Source organism: Hemicordylus capensis, chromosome 13 (assembly GCF_027244095.1).
Source record: "Hemicordylus capensis ecotype Gifberg chromosome 13, rHemCap1.1.pri, whole genome shotgun sequence".
Lineage (NCBI taxonomy): Eukaryota > Metazoa > Chordata > Lepidosauria > Squamata > Cordylidae > Hemicordylus > Hemicordylus capensis.
In genome coordinates, this window is record NC_069669.1 from 3,814,492 (window position 1) to 3,828,267 (window position 13,776).

The 13,776-nt window shown below is 46.8% G+C and overlaps 2 protein-coding genes across 7 annotated transcripts in view; one reads left to right on the forward strand and one right to left on the reverse strand.

Moving 5' to 3' along the window:
* The window catches only part of CACNA1H (calcium voltage-gated channel subunit alpha1 H), a 485,794-nt gene that overhangs the window by 342,875 nt on the left and 129,143 nt on the right, over positions 1-13,776 (reverse strand). The window lies entirely within an intron of this gene.
* LOC128336647 (uncharacterized) lies at positions 1,985-8,085 on the forward strand. The gene is made up of 3 exons (XM_053276634.1): positions 1,985-2,267; positions 6,919-7,039; positions 7,767-8,085. Exons 1-3 carry the CDS (start codon positions 2,252-2,254, stop codon positions 7,912-7,914), a joined length of 285 nt encoding a protein of 94 aa, XP_053132609.1. The 5' UTR covers positions 1,985-2,251; the 3' UTR covers positions 7,915-8,085.

Here is a 13,776-nt window from a genome sequence, read left to right on the forward strand (position 1 = left end):
ATATTTCCACAAGGAAACATCAAAGGTTCAGGACACTTATCTGGGCTGTCGAGCATCACTTGTATATTAGTATTCCCTGTTGGCTTCTCTGTGCATCATGCTCAATGATTCGATGCAGATTTGAATCAATTATTCTAGGGACATGCGAGCTGGCTGGCTTCGAGCCGGGCTTGACATTGAACCGGCCCTATTTGGCCGGTCTGAGTTCAAACTGAACTGGCTTCCGGTTTGAAGAACCAGCTCGCGGACTGGCTCGGGTATACTTGTAAAGGGGCATCCCTAACCTAAACTTCCCTAAAGCCGTGGGGGGGGGGGGAGAGTGACCACCGTACCGTTAGCGGAGCCAGGAGGATAGGCAGCATAGGCAGGTGGTGAAGTGGTGGGTGGTGGTGGCAAAGCATCCGAAGCAGCAGGGGGGTGGCCGCAGGGCTCCTCCAAGCCCCCCGCTGGCCTCCCAAATGACAGTTCAGGCCAGCTGCGGCCGGGTTCAGGCCTCTGTGCACATGCAGAGGCTATTTTCATGACCTCCGCACGTGTGCAGAGACCATTTGCGTCACTAAGCCGATTTGAAAAGATGCCCCTTTTCATGTATACCTGTGCCAGTCCGCGAGCCGGCTTGGGTAAGCTGGAGGGTCAAGCTGAACCCAGAAATGGACCAAGCCAGGTCGGTTCGAATCTGGCCCGGATTCGAACTGGCCGGCCCAACCAGTTCTGGGCACATCCCTAAATAATTCAAAGTCCGATTATTCAAATGCAGATTTGAATCATTGTTGGGTATCACATACAATTTCCTTAATTGTGTTAATTATTGATAATGCTGTATGGTGCCTTCTGACAGAGAGACAACTCACAAATATTACAAATAAAGGATACCAATAAAGGTCTCTGTCCCCAATTCAAATGTAGATTTGAACTTGTGCATGTAGCTCATTCCACTCCTTAGTTGTCTCCACCCCCTCGGCCACCATGTTGCAGGTGGCTCCACCCTCTTGAGAGGCTACTTTGCACCTGCATCCAACTGAGAGATCCAGTGTGGTATAGTGGTTAGAGTGTTGGACAAGGGACCAGGGGGTCCTGGGTTTGAATCCCATTACAGCCATGCAACTCACTAGGTGACTCTGGGCCAGGCACTTCTCTATCAGCCTAACCTCCCTCATAGGGTTGTTGTGAAGATAAACATAAACACATACACTGCTCTGGGATCCTTGGAGGAAGAGAGGGAGATACATAAATTAAAAATAAGATGGAGAGTCTTTGGGGCTCTAATAAAAAGACAAAGTAGGTCATAGGAACATAGGAAGCTGCCATATACTGAGTCAGACCATTGGTCTATCTAGCTCAGTATTGTCTTCACAGACTGGCAGCGGCTTCTCCAAGGTTGCAGGCAGGAATCTCTCTCAGCCCTGTCTTGGAGATGCTGCCAGGGAGGGAACTTGGAACTTAGATGCTCTTCCCAGAGTGGCTCCATCCCCTAAGGGGGATATCTTGCAGTGCTCAAACATCAAGTCTCCCATTCAGATGCAACCAGGGCAGACCCTGCTTAGCTATGGGGACAAGTCATGCTTGTTACCACAAGACCAGCTCTCCTCTCCTGGCTGCAAGCCTGAAATCGGCCCACCACCAGCTAACCAGTGAGTGATCTGAGCTCCCATAATCCTCCCGTCATGGGTGGGTGTTGCACAGACAGTAATCAAAGCAAGACAGCAGCAGAAATGAATGCTGACAAAATGGCCCCAAATCTGTTAAATTTAGACAGAGAGTCCTTTACTCCCTTTCCATTTCTGTGTGGTGTTTTATGATAGCGGGTGATATATTAGCAGAGCTGGGACAATTTGATGGCCTTTTTCTTAAGCTTCAGTGAGTTTTGATTGTCCTGAAACGTTCCCCTCTCAAGGCTTTTTTTGTCAGCTGGCTTGCACGTGAGTCTCTGCTGTCTTACTTGACCTGTCAAGAGATATTTGCCAGTCTGGGAGAGGTGCCAGTGAGTAGATGGGGGCACTTTATAATCTTTGAACGGCTCTGGAACAGTCTTTAGAACATTTGTAAATTACTCCAGGAACTGTTTGAGGTGGGATGCATACATGGAAGCAATCATGTACAGCACTTAAGTGGATTATGCAGACGGTGCACAAGATTAGGGATGTGCTCGGAATTCGCTCCGGGTGGTTCGGTTTGAATTTGAACTGAATTCGAATTGAACTGCCTGGTCTGTGAGCCGGTTCGTTGCTTTACAAGCAGAAGGGGAAGCCCTATGGGTTTGAAAAAGCGTGAGTGGGGGAGGAGGGCGGGAGGTCATCTTATGCTGTGTGTGTGTAGCTGCTGTGTGTGTGTGTGTGTGTGTGTGTGTGTGTGTGTGAGAGAGAGAGAGAGAGAGAGAGAGAGAGAGAGAGAGAGAGAGAGAGAGAGAATATATTCTTGCAGATCCTTTCCCTGTAGTTTGGTCTGAGCCAAGGTTCCCACAGAATTTCTGGCATCCCTCATCTTTCCTTTTCACTTAGCTGTCTTTTGTTGCTAAAAGGGGGTTAGGAAAAGAAATCATGGAAGCTAGATCTGTCTGTAGCTATGAGAGAATTCCCTGCCACATGGTGTGGTGGTCAGTAGCTTAGATAGATGGGTTTAAAAAGAGGATTAGACAAATCCAGGGAGTGTATCAACTCCTGTCGATAGGCTATAGGGAGCCTCCATGTTCAGATCCAGTCTATCTTTGGATACCCAGTACTGGAGAGTAACAGCAGGAGAGGGCTATGGACCTTTCCTCTGACCCAGCAAGCCTCTTCCTCCAGTCTAACCTGCCCCAGGCATTGGAACTGCTCCCTGCAGCACAACACGCCGGTGAAATCCGTTCGTTTGCTCAAGGAGATGGAAGTTGCTTCCTCCTCATTGATTCCTCTCCCTTCCTTGAATATTAATTACTATGCTCTGCTTGTCCCTGGGTGTATTTTAAGACTGCAATTTATCTCCTTCCATCGAACACGAGTATGGCTCTTTCCCTCAGCTGCCCACAGCTCTGCAAGATGGAAATGGCCACTGTGACCCCACATCCCAGCTGCAAGGAAGACACGGAAATATTTCAATTTGGGTAAAAGGGCCACAACTGTATTAAATAATCAAATTAGTGAGCTGAGTGTGGAATAAACTCCACCCCTCTACAGGGCACATAGGAAGCTGCCATATACTGAGTCAGACCACAGGTCCATCTAGCTCAGGATTGTCTTCACAGACTGGCAGCAACTTCTCCGAGGTTACAGGCAGGCATCTCTCTCAGCCCTGTCTTGGAGATGCAGCCAGGGAGGGAACTGGGAACCTCAGATGCTCTTCCCAGAGCAGTGATTGAACCTGGGACCTTCTGCATGCAAACAGATGCTCTGCCACTGAGTGGTGGCCCCATCCTACAGTGTGTCCTGCCCCATCCCCTAAGGGGAATATCTTGCACAGTTTGCATTAGAAATACTTTCATTGCTGCTTGTTTCACATTAGCTGAGTTAATACCAAATAAACTTCAAACGGCTTGCGGCCGAATTTTGCAGCCTTGTCCCGTATAACCTTTCTTGCTTCTCAATGTTCAGATCTCACTTTCAAGTTCCACATGCGGCATCTTTGGATTCTTGGACAAGGTCAAATGCTCCGTAGGAAATTTCCGATATTTCTGATTTCACCACCCAGGCCCGTCAACATGTTACAGCGCTCACATGTGGTCACCCATCCAAATGCCAACCAAGGCAGGCCCTGCTTAGCAAAGGTCACGGCACTGTTCATTCATGCTCATGACACTATCGCAAGACCAGCTCTCCTTCCAAGGTAGGAGATGATTGCTGGAGATTACCTGGCCTTTCAAAAGAGGGGAATAAATGAACCCCTGTCTGAAGGAGCATATTTAATTCAGCGGTCGCAGACGGGAGGGACCAGAGGGAGCCCTTCTCTGATACAGAAACTGAGCACGCAAAGCAATCTTCCATTTATGTTGAGGAGCCATCAGAGGGCTGTTACGCTGCAGAGCTGCTGGCTCCTGGCAGGTACTGGGCGAAATGCAAATCAGCATCACAGCATCGTGACGCGGCCGCGCAGGAGTGGCAGAACACAAGTGGATGGAGATTATGAAATTGGGTGACTTGGATATTAAGGTGTTTCTGAGAGTGATGTTGTTATCATTCGGCACTCCATAGGAGATAAAATAGACAGCCTGCATTTAAAGATGTACCGAGAGCCGAGATCATATATATTCTGTATATATTAAAGGCCATTCTGCAAGCGAGGGAAGACGCTAAACGGATAAAAAGGCTGATTAAAACTGGAAAAGCTGTGGCAAAGTAGGAAAAGCATCATACATTATGGGGATGTTTACATGAGGCAGGCAACTCACTTGAAGGGGTGAGTGGGGGGCATCGGTTTGGGGGAAAGAATCCGAGATACCCCAGGAAGCCGTTTATTGCTGAGTGATGCATGGCAGACACTCGGTGGGCTCTCAAAGAGACAAATCTCATAAATACGCATTGTCTGATCAGGCAAATACTGTTGTGCCGTTGAGGGCAGGCTGTTGGATAGATGTTCTGCTGAGCAGAATATTGAGAGACATTGAGCCTTGGCACACGATCATTTTGGGCTAGGCCAGGAGCCGAACGCAGATTAGTGTGGTGGTAGGTCACACAAAAAGCTCGCCTCCGTTGGGCTCTGATAACTCCGCACTCACACAATTGTGGCCACAGCCAGAGCAGTAGATGGGAGTCTGCCTGGGAACCAGGGGAAGCTCCTCACACTATCCACTGCGCTGCCAGGAGCAGGGCTGCTTGTGTGAATGATCCCTCTGTCAGGATCCAGCCATGCCTGGACTCCAATCCAATGAGGCCTCCTTCAGTGGGGTGGAGGCTTACCTGGCCCCAGCAGAAGTCTCTGAAATCCAGCAAGGTCCCATGGAGACAGCTGCAGCTTTCCCCTCCTGTGGATCCTTCTCTTGAGCTCAAGATCTTGTGGGACCTTGCACTCCCTCATTTGGACCCCTGGCCCCTCTCCAGACCGTCCTTCATCACCCAGCCAAGACAGAGAGAGCAGCAGTGGATCAGGTCCCAGGCCTCCAGCTGGTGGAGGAGCATTTATATCCTGCCCTTCCTGCAGGGTGTTCAGGGTAGTGCACACTATCTTTCTCGTATTATCCTCACAACATCCCCATGAGGAAGGTAAGGCTAAAAGATAGTAATTCGCCCATGGTCACCCAGTGAAGATCACTGCAGAATTTCTGCAATGCAGTGCAACAGTCTCTGCAATTGCATTGCAGAAATTCTGATTACAGAATCGTTCACCTCTCTTCTCTGTCAAATAATGCACAAGGGGAGAAGCCTGGGCCTATTGGAAGTTGAACCTGGATCTTGGGTACTACACTATAAGCACTATTCCACCCTGGCTCTCCTTCAGTCTATGAAATGTTGGAGAACCTGGGTTGTGAAATCAGGAATATCAGGAATTTCCCAAGGAGCATTTGGCCTGGTGCAAGAGACAAAAGATGCCAAATGTGGAACTTGAAACTGAAATCGGAACATTTAGAAGCAGGAAAGGTTATACAGGACAAGGCTGCAAAATTCTGCACCCTGCCATCTGAAGTTTATTTGGTATTAACTCAGCTAATGTGAAACAAGCAGCAACGAAAGTATTTCTAATGCAAACCGTGATAGAAAATCAATTGTAATTATAGAAGGCTGTGGGTATCTTGTTATCTTCTCCATGTGAGGCCCGCTGATTTGTTGATGTTTAAAATTACATCTACATTTCAAAAGGAAAAGAGACTGTGGGAAAAGGGACCCAAGGCCTCCCACTGGAGGAGCAAGACAAAGCAAGGCAAAGGGAAGTGATCACTAGGCTGGATACATCTTTTTGCTTTTTTGGAAGAGGCTGCAGCTGCTAATGTCACTGACATCTTTATTGGAAATACATAGGAGCAAAGGAAGCTGTCTTATACAGAATCAGACCCTTTGTCCATCTTAAGGTAACGTGTGCCATTGTGTCAGCGTTGATTCCTGGCAATCCCAGAGCCCTGTGGTTGTCTTTGGAAGAATACAGGAGGGGTTGACCATTGCCATCTCCTGTGCAGTGTGAGATGATGCCTTTCAGCATCTTCCTATATCGATGCTGCGCGATATAGTCTGGGAACATACCAATAGGGATTCAAACCGGTAACCTCTGGCTTGCTCATCAAATCATTTCCACGCTGTACCTCGGTTTTCCTCCCATCTTGCTTCCACACAATCACTTCTACCCAGGTTTACCTCCTACCTTGTGTCCAAACAACTGAAATTTGGGAGCACACACAGCTTCCAAACCCAGGTAGAGCATAACTTTGGATTGTGTGAATGACCTCTGTGTATAGTCCTATCAGTTATTACCTTTAAACATCTACAGTGTAGATCTAGGACCATGTGACATTTCAGCAGATGTATTGGAGTCAAATCATAGAGGCCCAATTCACTCTGATATGACTCAATCCGAATCAAACTGCTGTCAAATTTGATCCAGCCCTGAGTTAACTGAAGTTTCATATCAACCTATCCCCCCTTCCCCTACCTCACCACTAATTTCCTTAAATGAATGAATGAATGTCACAGAACTGATGCCAACCCTTTGAACTGGGGACAACCCTTTGAGAGACCCCGGGTGTCTCAACCCTTTGAAAGAGCTGGGCTTTGTCTGGACTTTACATTAGAAACGTGTCCCTTTCCCCCCAGGAAGGGAAGTGTGGAGCCTTGTCCCCGTGTGTGTGTGCGCGCGCCCCCACAGAAAAGGTCATCTGACACCACCCTGCCTTTCTACTTAGGGACCGGAATGCCTTCAAGCCTCGCAACACATTTGATAACCCATCCTCATTACGAAAGATCCCTTGGCAGCGCAGAAGTGTAATCAGCTTGCAGATCAGATCTGTCTCTGTCTATTTAGGCGACGTGCTGTTTCGCTGCCAGCCGCCGTGCTGGAGCTGTCAAATATCATCTCGATCCTGCCTCAAGTACGCAAGTGTATCAAGAGGCGTCTGTGTGCCAAGGCCCTCTCCAGGAACGTGGTGGGTCTTGTTTCACCTCTCCAGGGCCACAGGGCCTGCATTAGGTTCCCCTTGGGAGCCACAATGGGAAGGGGGCCACAGGTCGAGGGCCTGAAATAGCTGTGTTGGCTGCATGCCTTCAAAGAGCATAGGAAGCTAGCTCAGTATTGCCTAGACAGACTGGCAGCAGCTTTTCCGAGGTTGCAGGCAGGAGCCTCTCTCAGCCCTGTCTTGGAGATGCTTCCAGGGAGGGAACCTGGGACCTTCTGCATACAAGCATGCAGTTGCTCAGAGCAGCCCCATCCCCTAAAGGGAATATCTTACAGTGCTCACATGTACTCTCCCATTCAAATGCAAACCAGGGAAGGCCCTGCTTAGCAAAGGGGTATCTTTTTAAAAGGACAGAGGTATTAAGAGGTATTCTGCTTCTGATCCTGGAGGTTCTACACTGGCCTTCATAAACTCACTGGCTGACTCTGAGCCAGTCACATATCTCTCAGCCTAACGTACCTCGCAGAGTTGTTGTGTGGAGAAACATAACCATGTATACTGCTCTGGGCTCTTTGAAGGAAGAGTGGGATATATATATATATATATATATATATATATATATATATATATATATAGCCTTTCAAAGTTTTTAAACTGTTCCTAAATATTTTTAATTGGTTTCAAATGGTTTGGAACCATTTTAAATTTAAATGCTTTAAGCCATTTATTTTAAATTGTGTTTTTGTTTTTGTTTTAGCTTTCTGTGCACCTCCCAGAGCCTTTGGATGGGGTGGTATATAAATGTTAATAATGATGAAGAAGAAGAAGAAGAAGAAGAAGAAGAAGAAGAAGAAGAAGAAGAAGAAGAAGAAGAAGAAGAAGAAGAAGAAATAATGATTAAATAGCAGTGATGCACCCTTCCTGTAGGAATTTGCCCAATCCCCTTTTTTAAAACCATTGAGGCTAATGACATTGGCTAGCAGCATTGCCCAAACAAATCCTGACACAGACGATATCCAAGAGAGAAACTGACACCAGAAGAAAGATGTAAATGAAGTGCCACTGGCAAACTCTTAAAAACAGACCATCAGCATGTGTTTGATGTATCATTTCAGTAAAGTGACATCAAAACATCCTATGAGTGCATTAATTCATGTCAAAATAAATACAGAAATTGCAGACAATAGAATAATATGCAGACACCCTGCCGAAGCGCTAATAGGTGACAAGTCACTTTCCTCCCTGACTGGTTTTGGCGAATCCAAACACACCACCCTCCAGCCGCTAATGACAACTGCTGTTTTCTGCGTCAGAAAACAAGAGAGGAGCTACCTAATAGCACAGCCCTGAACAGTTTGGCAATTTTACATGCGAGGAGCAGCAGACTTTTGCTGTTCTTTCCTGATGTCGACATTTAGGAACTTAGGAAGCTGCCTTATACAGAATCAGACCCCACTTTAATGCATGGTGAACTCTGAATTCTTTAAATAAACCTAAGTTTCCTTTTTTATTGTTTCCACTCTACGTTACTGATGGGCACATGTGTGTTGATAAAACACCACAAAAGAGTCAAAGGTACTAAAGACTGTAGCAAACTGTGCGGTGCGTGGGGTGCTCCCTACAGTGAACCAAAATGAAAGTATGGAAGAACAGATCATTGTTAAATCCACTTCAGCAACAAGGCTGGGTGATTCAGAAATGCAAAACCCAATGAGACATTTGGATAGGGAGCATTTTGGACATATTTTGCAAGAGTGCGTCTGCCTAATAACATTGTGTTAGTGTAAGTTGTGCAAACACACAATTTGCACAAATTGCATTACACAGTGGACTTACTTTTGTGTAACACAATTTGCACATTTGTGTTTGTGGAACTTGCCCAGTTTGTACAAACACAGCATTGCTAGGCTGATGTAGTACTGATGTAGTACTTTTGCACAATATGTCAGCCAGTTTCCCTCCTAATGTGCATAGGTTTGGGGATCGCCTGCATCCTGCTAGGACCCAGAGCAAAGCTGAGTGTTGTGAGATCCGTTTTTTTGTCTTTACACATCATCTCGACAGGAAGATAGGCATAATAACCCAGTGTTCGGAGTTCCTTCTGCATAACACACAGCATTGGTCCACAGTTTGGCATCACGTCTTCCATGAGGAGGTGAATTAAAATGCAAAACAGTCGAGGAAATCTACTGAGAAGGGGAAAAAGAGTCGTTGGCCGTTAAAGGCAAATGGGAGAATGGATCATTTGAATGTGTCGAGCCAGGGAGCTTAATGAAGTCTGTTCTAATTTCTTGGCTGGTCAATTTCAGCTGTCAACAGAATATTCTGGCTGGGATATTAAAGAAAAAACAAAAAACAAAACAACCCCTGCTGCGTCTATTTATCAGAAATGCCAGCTTCATGGGGACTAAATCATGAGATCTCTTGAATGCCTTGAAGCTGAGGCAGATGTCATGGTACTCTGGTTTTAATGGTGCACATTTGTTTCTCATTAACCGAAATTATCGGCAGCCGGATTCCAGGCCTTTTGCGTCTGCTGTAGCCTTTCCTCATTCCTGATGGCTTGCTATTGGAGGGGAAAGTAGCCATGGGCCAGTTCCTCCAGGCTCAAATCAGATGGGCATGGTGTCATGAAACCGATTTCTCTGCCCCCACATGGAAAGTCACTCAGCTTAATCCAAACCCATCAGATTCAGACACTGTAATAGAGATGTGCATGAAATGAGGTTTTTTTCTATTTGTTTTAATTAGATTGAATTCCGAAATTTTTTTCTGAATTCGGATCAAATTCAAATCTGGTCTGAAAACTCCTTGACCCAAGCCAGCTTTTGAATGGGGCTTTAGTTTCTTTAGTTACTGGTTACTATCAGTCCTGAAGTAGAGGCAGGGCTAATAAACATCCAGCAGCAAGAGCACTGAAGGCAGACTTTACTTGCCTCTCTGTACATAATCCGTCTTTCATTAAACTATTAAGATTCCTGATTCCCCTCCACTGCCTTGTCCTCGCAGACCACAACTCTTTCTCTTGGATTCTACAGGGGGCAATTTGTGATTTACGGCTGAGTTGCATCCAGACTAACGATAGGCCATAATAGCAGGACTTTCTTCCCAGGCGGGGCGGGGGGATTGAGTTTCTTTAAGCTGGCCCAGAATGCCTACACTCCATTCTCCAGAGCTCTTCCTGGCTTCTTTTGACCAGAGACCTCTATACATTTTTACTCGGAATGCCATGGGGTGATGCTATATCATGAGGACTGTTAGCTCTCAGGGCTGTTCCCATGATTATGATTAGGGAAGGAGAAGCTGCCTACCTTAGTCTGGGAGCTCTAAGCAGGTCTTGGTGTGGCCAGTGTCTCCATGGGGGGACCTTTAGGGATGGGGCCGTGGTTCAGTAGTAGAGCATCAGCTTGCGGGCTCCAGGTCCTAGGTTCCATCTCTGGCATCTCCAAGGAGGACTGGGAAAGGCTCCTGCCTGAAACCTTGGAGAGCCGCTGCCAGTCGGTGTAGACCAGGGATTCTCAACGTTGGGTCCCCAGATGTTATTAGACTTCAACTCCCATAATCCCCAGCCAAAGGCCACTGGGGCTTGGGATTATGGGAGTTGAAGTCCACTAACATCTGGGGACCCAAAGTTGAGAATCCCTGGTGTAGACGATCCTGAGCTAGAGGGACCAAGTGTCTGACTCAGTAGAAGGCAGCTTCCAGTACTCCCTCTTGGCTCATTGCTAGCACCGCTGTGAGGGTTAGGGGAGCAGAAGGTATTTGGTGAGGGTGATGCTGGTTCCCTAGGGGCTTGGGCTGGGGTTCTGGGAGTGTTGGTTTGGGGGTCTCTGTTTCTGGGCTCTTCAGTCCTGGGGTCTCCCAGTGGGCAGGCTCCGGCTCTGGCCTGGGATCAGGGCTTGGGCCGAAGATTGTGCCTGTCTCCAGCCTCCAGTCTGGCTGGCTGCTCCCCGCTCCTTAGGGTCAGTCTCTGTGCTACTGCTCAGGCCATGACCTCAAGAGCTTTCACTGGCTTTATCAAAACCCGTTTTTCTTCTAACTGCATCCTCAGTTACGTTGCTCAAGCAGGGACCAATATGGGTTGAAATCTGTTTAATCCAACATTCAATAGCAATTCAACATCAAACAGGGAATAAACTTCTTGGTAAATGGGCTTGCAGGGGGTGGATTCTAGTTTCTTCCTAACTCCTTGCCCTTCTCTCGTGGCTGTGCACTTAACGCCATGCTGTTAAATGTAAAAGTCAGTCCTCATTTTTTAGTTGGACTCAGTGAAGTGCTAAGTTACTATGTCTGGGTGGAAATTGAACATTGCTGTAAAGCAAAATACCACAGCAGTGCATAATGTAACTTTTCATTATGCTCGGAGTACCAGCAGCTTTCAGACCAACTCTGCTGGCTTTTGCTCTTGGCTGAAAGACTGGATGAATCAAAATCCTTCTGTCTCCCTCAAGAACACCAAGCAGAGACTTTTGAATTGTTCACACCGGCTTTACACTTGCTGAAAGGGCTGGCGGGCGGGGAGGAGTGGTGGGCAATGTTCCCTGCAAATGGGATTCCCAGATGTCGTTGACTACAACTCCCATATTCCCAAGCCAAAAGCCATTGCAGCTGGGGGTTGTGGGAATTGTAGCCAACAGCATCTGGGAATCCCTCTTACAGGGAACTGGTGGTGGGAATTGCTGGTTTGAAAGCTCAGGCCCCTTCTTTAGCATCAGATCTGTAATATATATTCGAATTCTGAGTTCCCTTGCTGGTCCATGGTATTGGTAGCCCATCTGTTAGAGGGTTGGGCTATCACAGTTGCTCTCTAGCACAACACATGTCTTGTATATCTACCAGCGACAGGCCTCATCCTGCAGGACAGCTCCTGCGTTTTGCTGGTAACGTGGAATCCAGCCTGTACCGCAGTGCTGGTGGTGGTGAACGCGACATAAATAATAGGATGAACAGTACTGACTTCGGCCTGGTTCCCAGGTGTGGGATCACACTTCAGTGTCATGGAACTGTTTGCTAAGCCTTTTAAAGCCAGTTCACAGAAAGAGGGTTGTGAGGCCCTCCCTTTTGCAAATTGTCCTCCTGCACACTTCCCCCACCCCTTGCTGAGACTAATTAGAGGAAACCCCACAGTCAAATCAAGCAAGGCTATGCATACCATTCTTAATGCCGAGCTCCGCTGTCGAGAACTCATCAGTACTAGAAGCAGGAGGTTTGGGTCTGTGCTTTGCCTGCTAATGCCAGGCAGTAGAAGAGCAGCCTCACCCACCATTGGCCCCTGCCAAACGAAGAAAGGCTGGTGGCTACTAGGGAGAGGGCCTTTCTGGTGGTTGCACCCCATTTATGGAATAGCCTCCCCAGTGAAATTATTCCATAAGCTCACTAGCTCCATCACTTTGTTCTTTCAGACGCCGGGTAAAGACCTTTTTGTTCACGTAGGCCTTTTAAATTTTGATTTTCAACTGATTTTGAAAGAGTTTTAAAACTGGTTTTAACTGGTTTTAAAAAAAGTTTTAAGATGACTTTATATTGTATTTTGTATTTTCTTCTTTTCCCCTTTTGGTCTGTTATGATTTATTATTATTATTATTATTATTATTATTATTATTATTATTATTATTATTATTTTATATCCCGCTCTTCCTCCAAGGAGCCCAGAGCGGTGTACTCCATACTTAAGTTTATCCTCACAACAACCCTGTGAAGTAGGCTAGACTGAGAGAGAAGTGACTGGCCCAGAGTCACCCAGCAAGTCTCATGGCTGAATGGGGATTTGAACTCGGGTTTCCCCGGTCCTAGTCCAACCACTAGTCCAACCTAGTCCAACCACTGCTGTCCAACCACTACACCACACTGGTGTAGTTTTTATTTCATGTTTTAATGTTGTGTTGTGAGCCGCCAAGAGAACAATTTGTTATGGGGCAGCTAACAAATAACATTTTGTTGTTATTGTTGCTGTCATCGTCATCATCATCGGAAGAAGAAAGCACTGTCTCATTCACACAGGTTCCCTCTGAAGCTCTGAGGTACAAAATACAAATACAACAAAGATTTATACACAGCTTTTCAACAAAATTTCCGAAAGCGGTTTACGGAAGGAAGGAAGGAAGGAAGGAAGGAAGGAAGGAAGGAAGGAAGGAAGTTGGCTCCCTGTCCCCGGTAAGCTTGGGTCAACTAGGAGGCACAGGGTAGGAATGTGCCTCCCCGCCAGCCCACCCCCATATGGTTGTGAGCAAGAACTCCCTGGTTGTCTTGTAGAAAAGAGAGGGACACATTCTAGGAATAAACAACGAAAACAACAAATGAAGTCCCAAGTGAATTTGGATGCTCCTCCTCAGACAAAACATGAGGGATCTTGAGGAGAGCCAACGTGATAAGACCAGTGAAATTTCTCAGAGAAGTTATTGCGCATTTCTGCTTTCCATGTTCCCCACACCACTAACTACTTTTGACAGGGCCTATTGCAAGTTGAATTGCTCACTGCATCAGTATTTACCTTCCTTCTCATTTTTCCCCCACGGGAAACACACATTTCCTTGAAGTGCGCAGGCTGGGTTGGTTATGATGAATGACTGCAGGACTACAGAAGGCTGTGCTCTCTGACAGTTAGTCAATGGTGGGGCGCATTTGAGCAAAACTGCCAAATGAAGGGTAGTTCACTTCAGCACAATCCAATCATTCTGTCAGATAACTTGTCCTCCAGGTCACCTACTGGGTTGGCATTTCAGAAGTCCAGTCTTACTGATGGACTGGCTTCTCCACTCTTGTTGCTA

Excerpts from the sequence above, each read along its gene's own strand:
- LOC128336647 (XM_053276634.1), top strand. Across the intron at positions 7,040-7,766 it reads AGGCCCTCTCCAGGAACGTG|CTTTCTGTGCACCTCCCAGA; the intron begins GTGGGTCTTGTT and ends TTTTTGTTTTAG.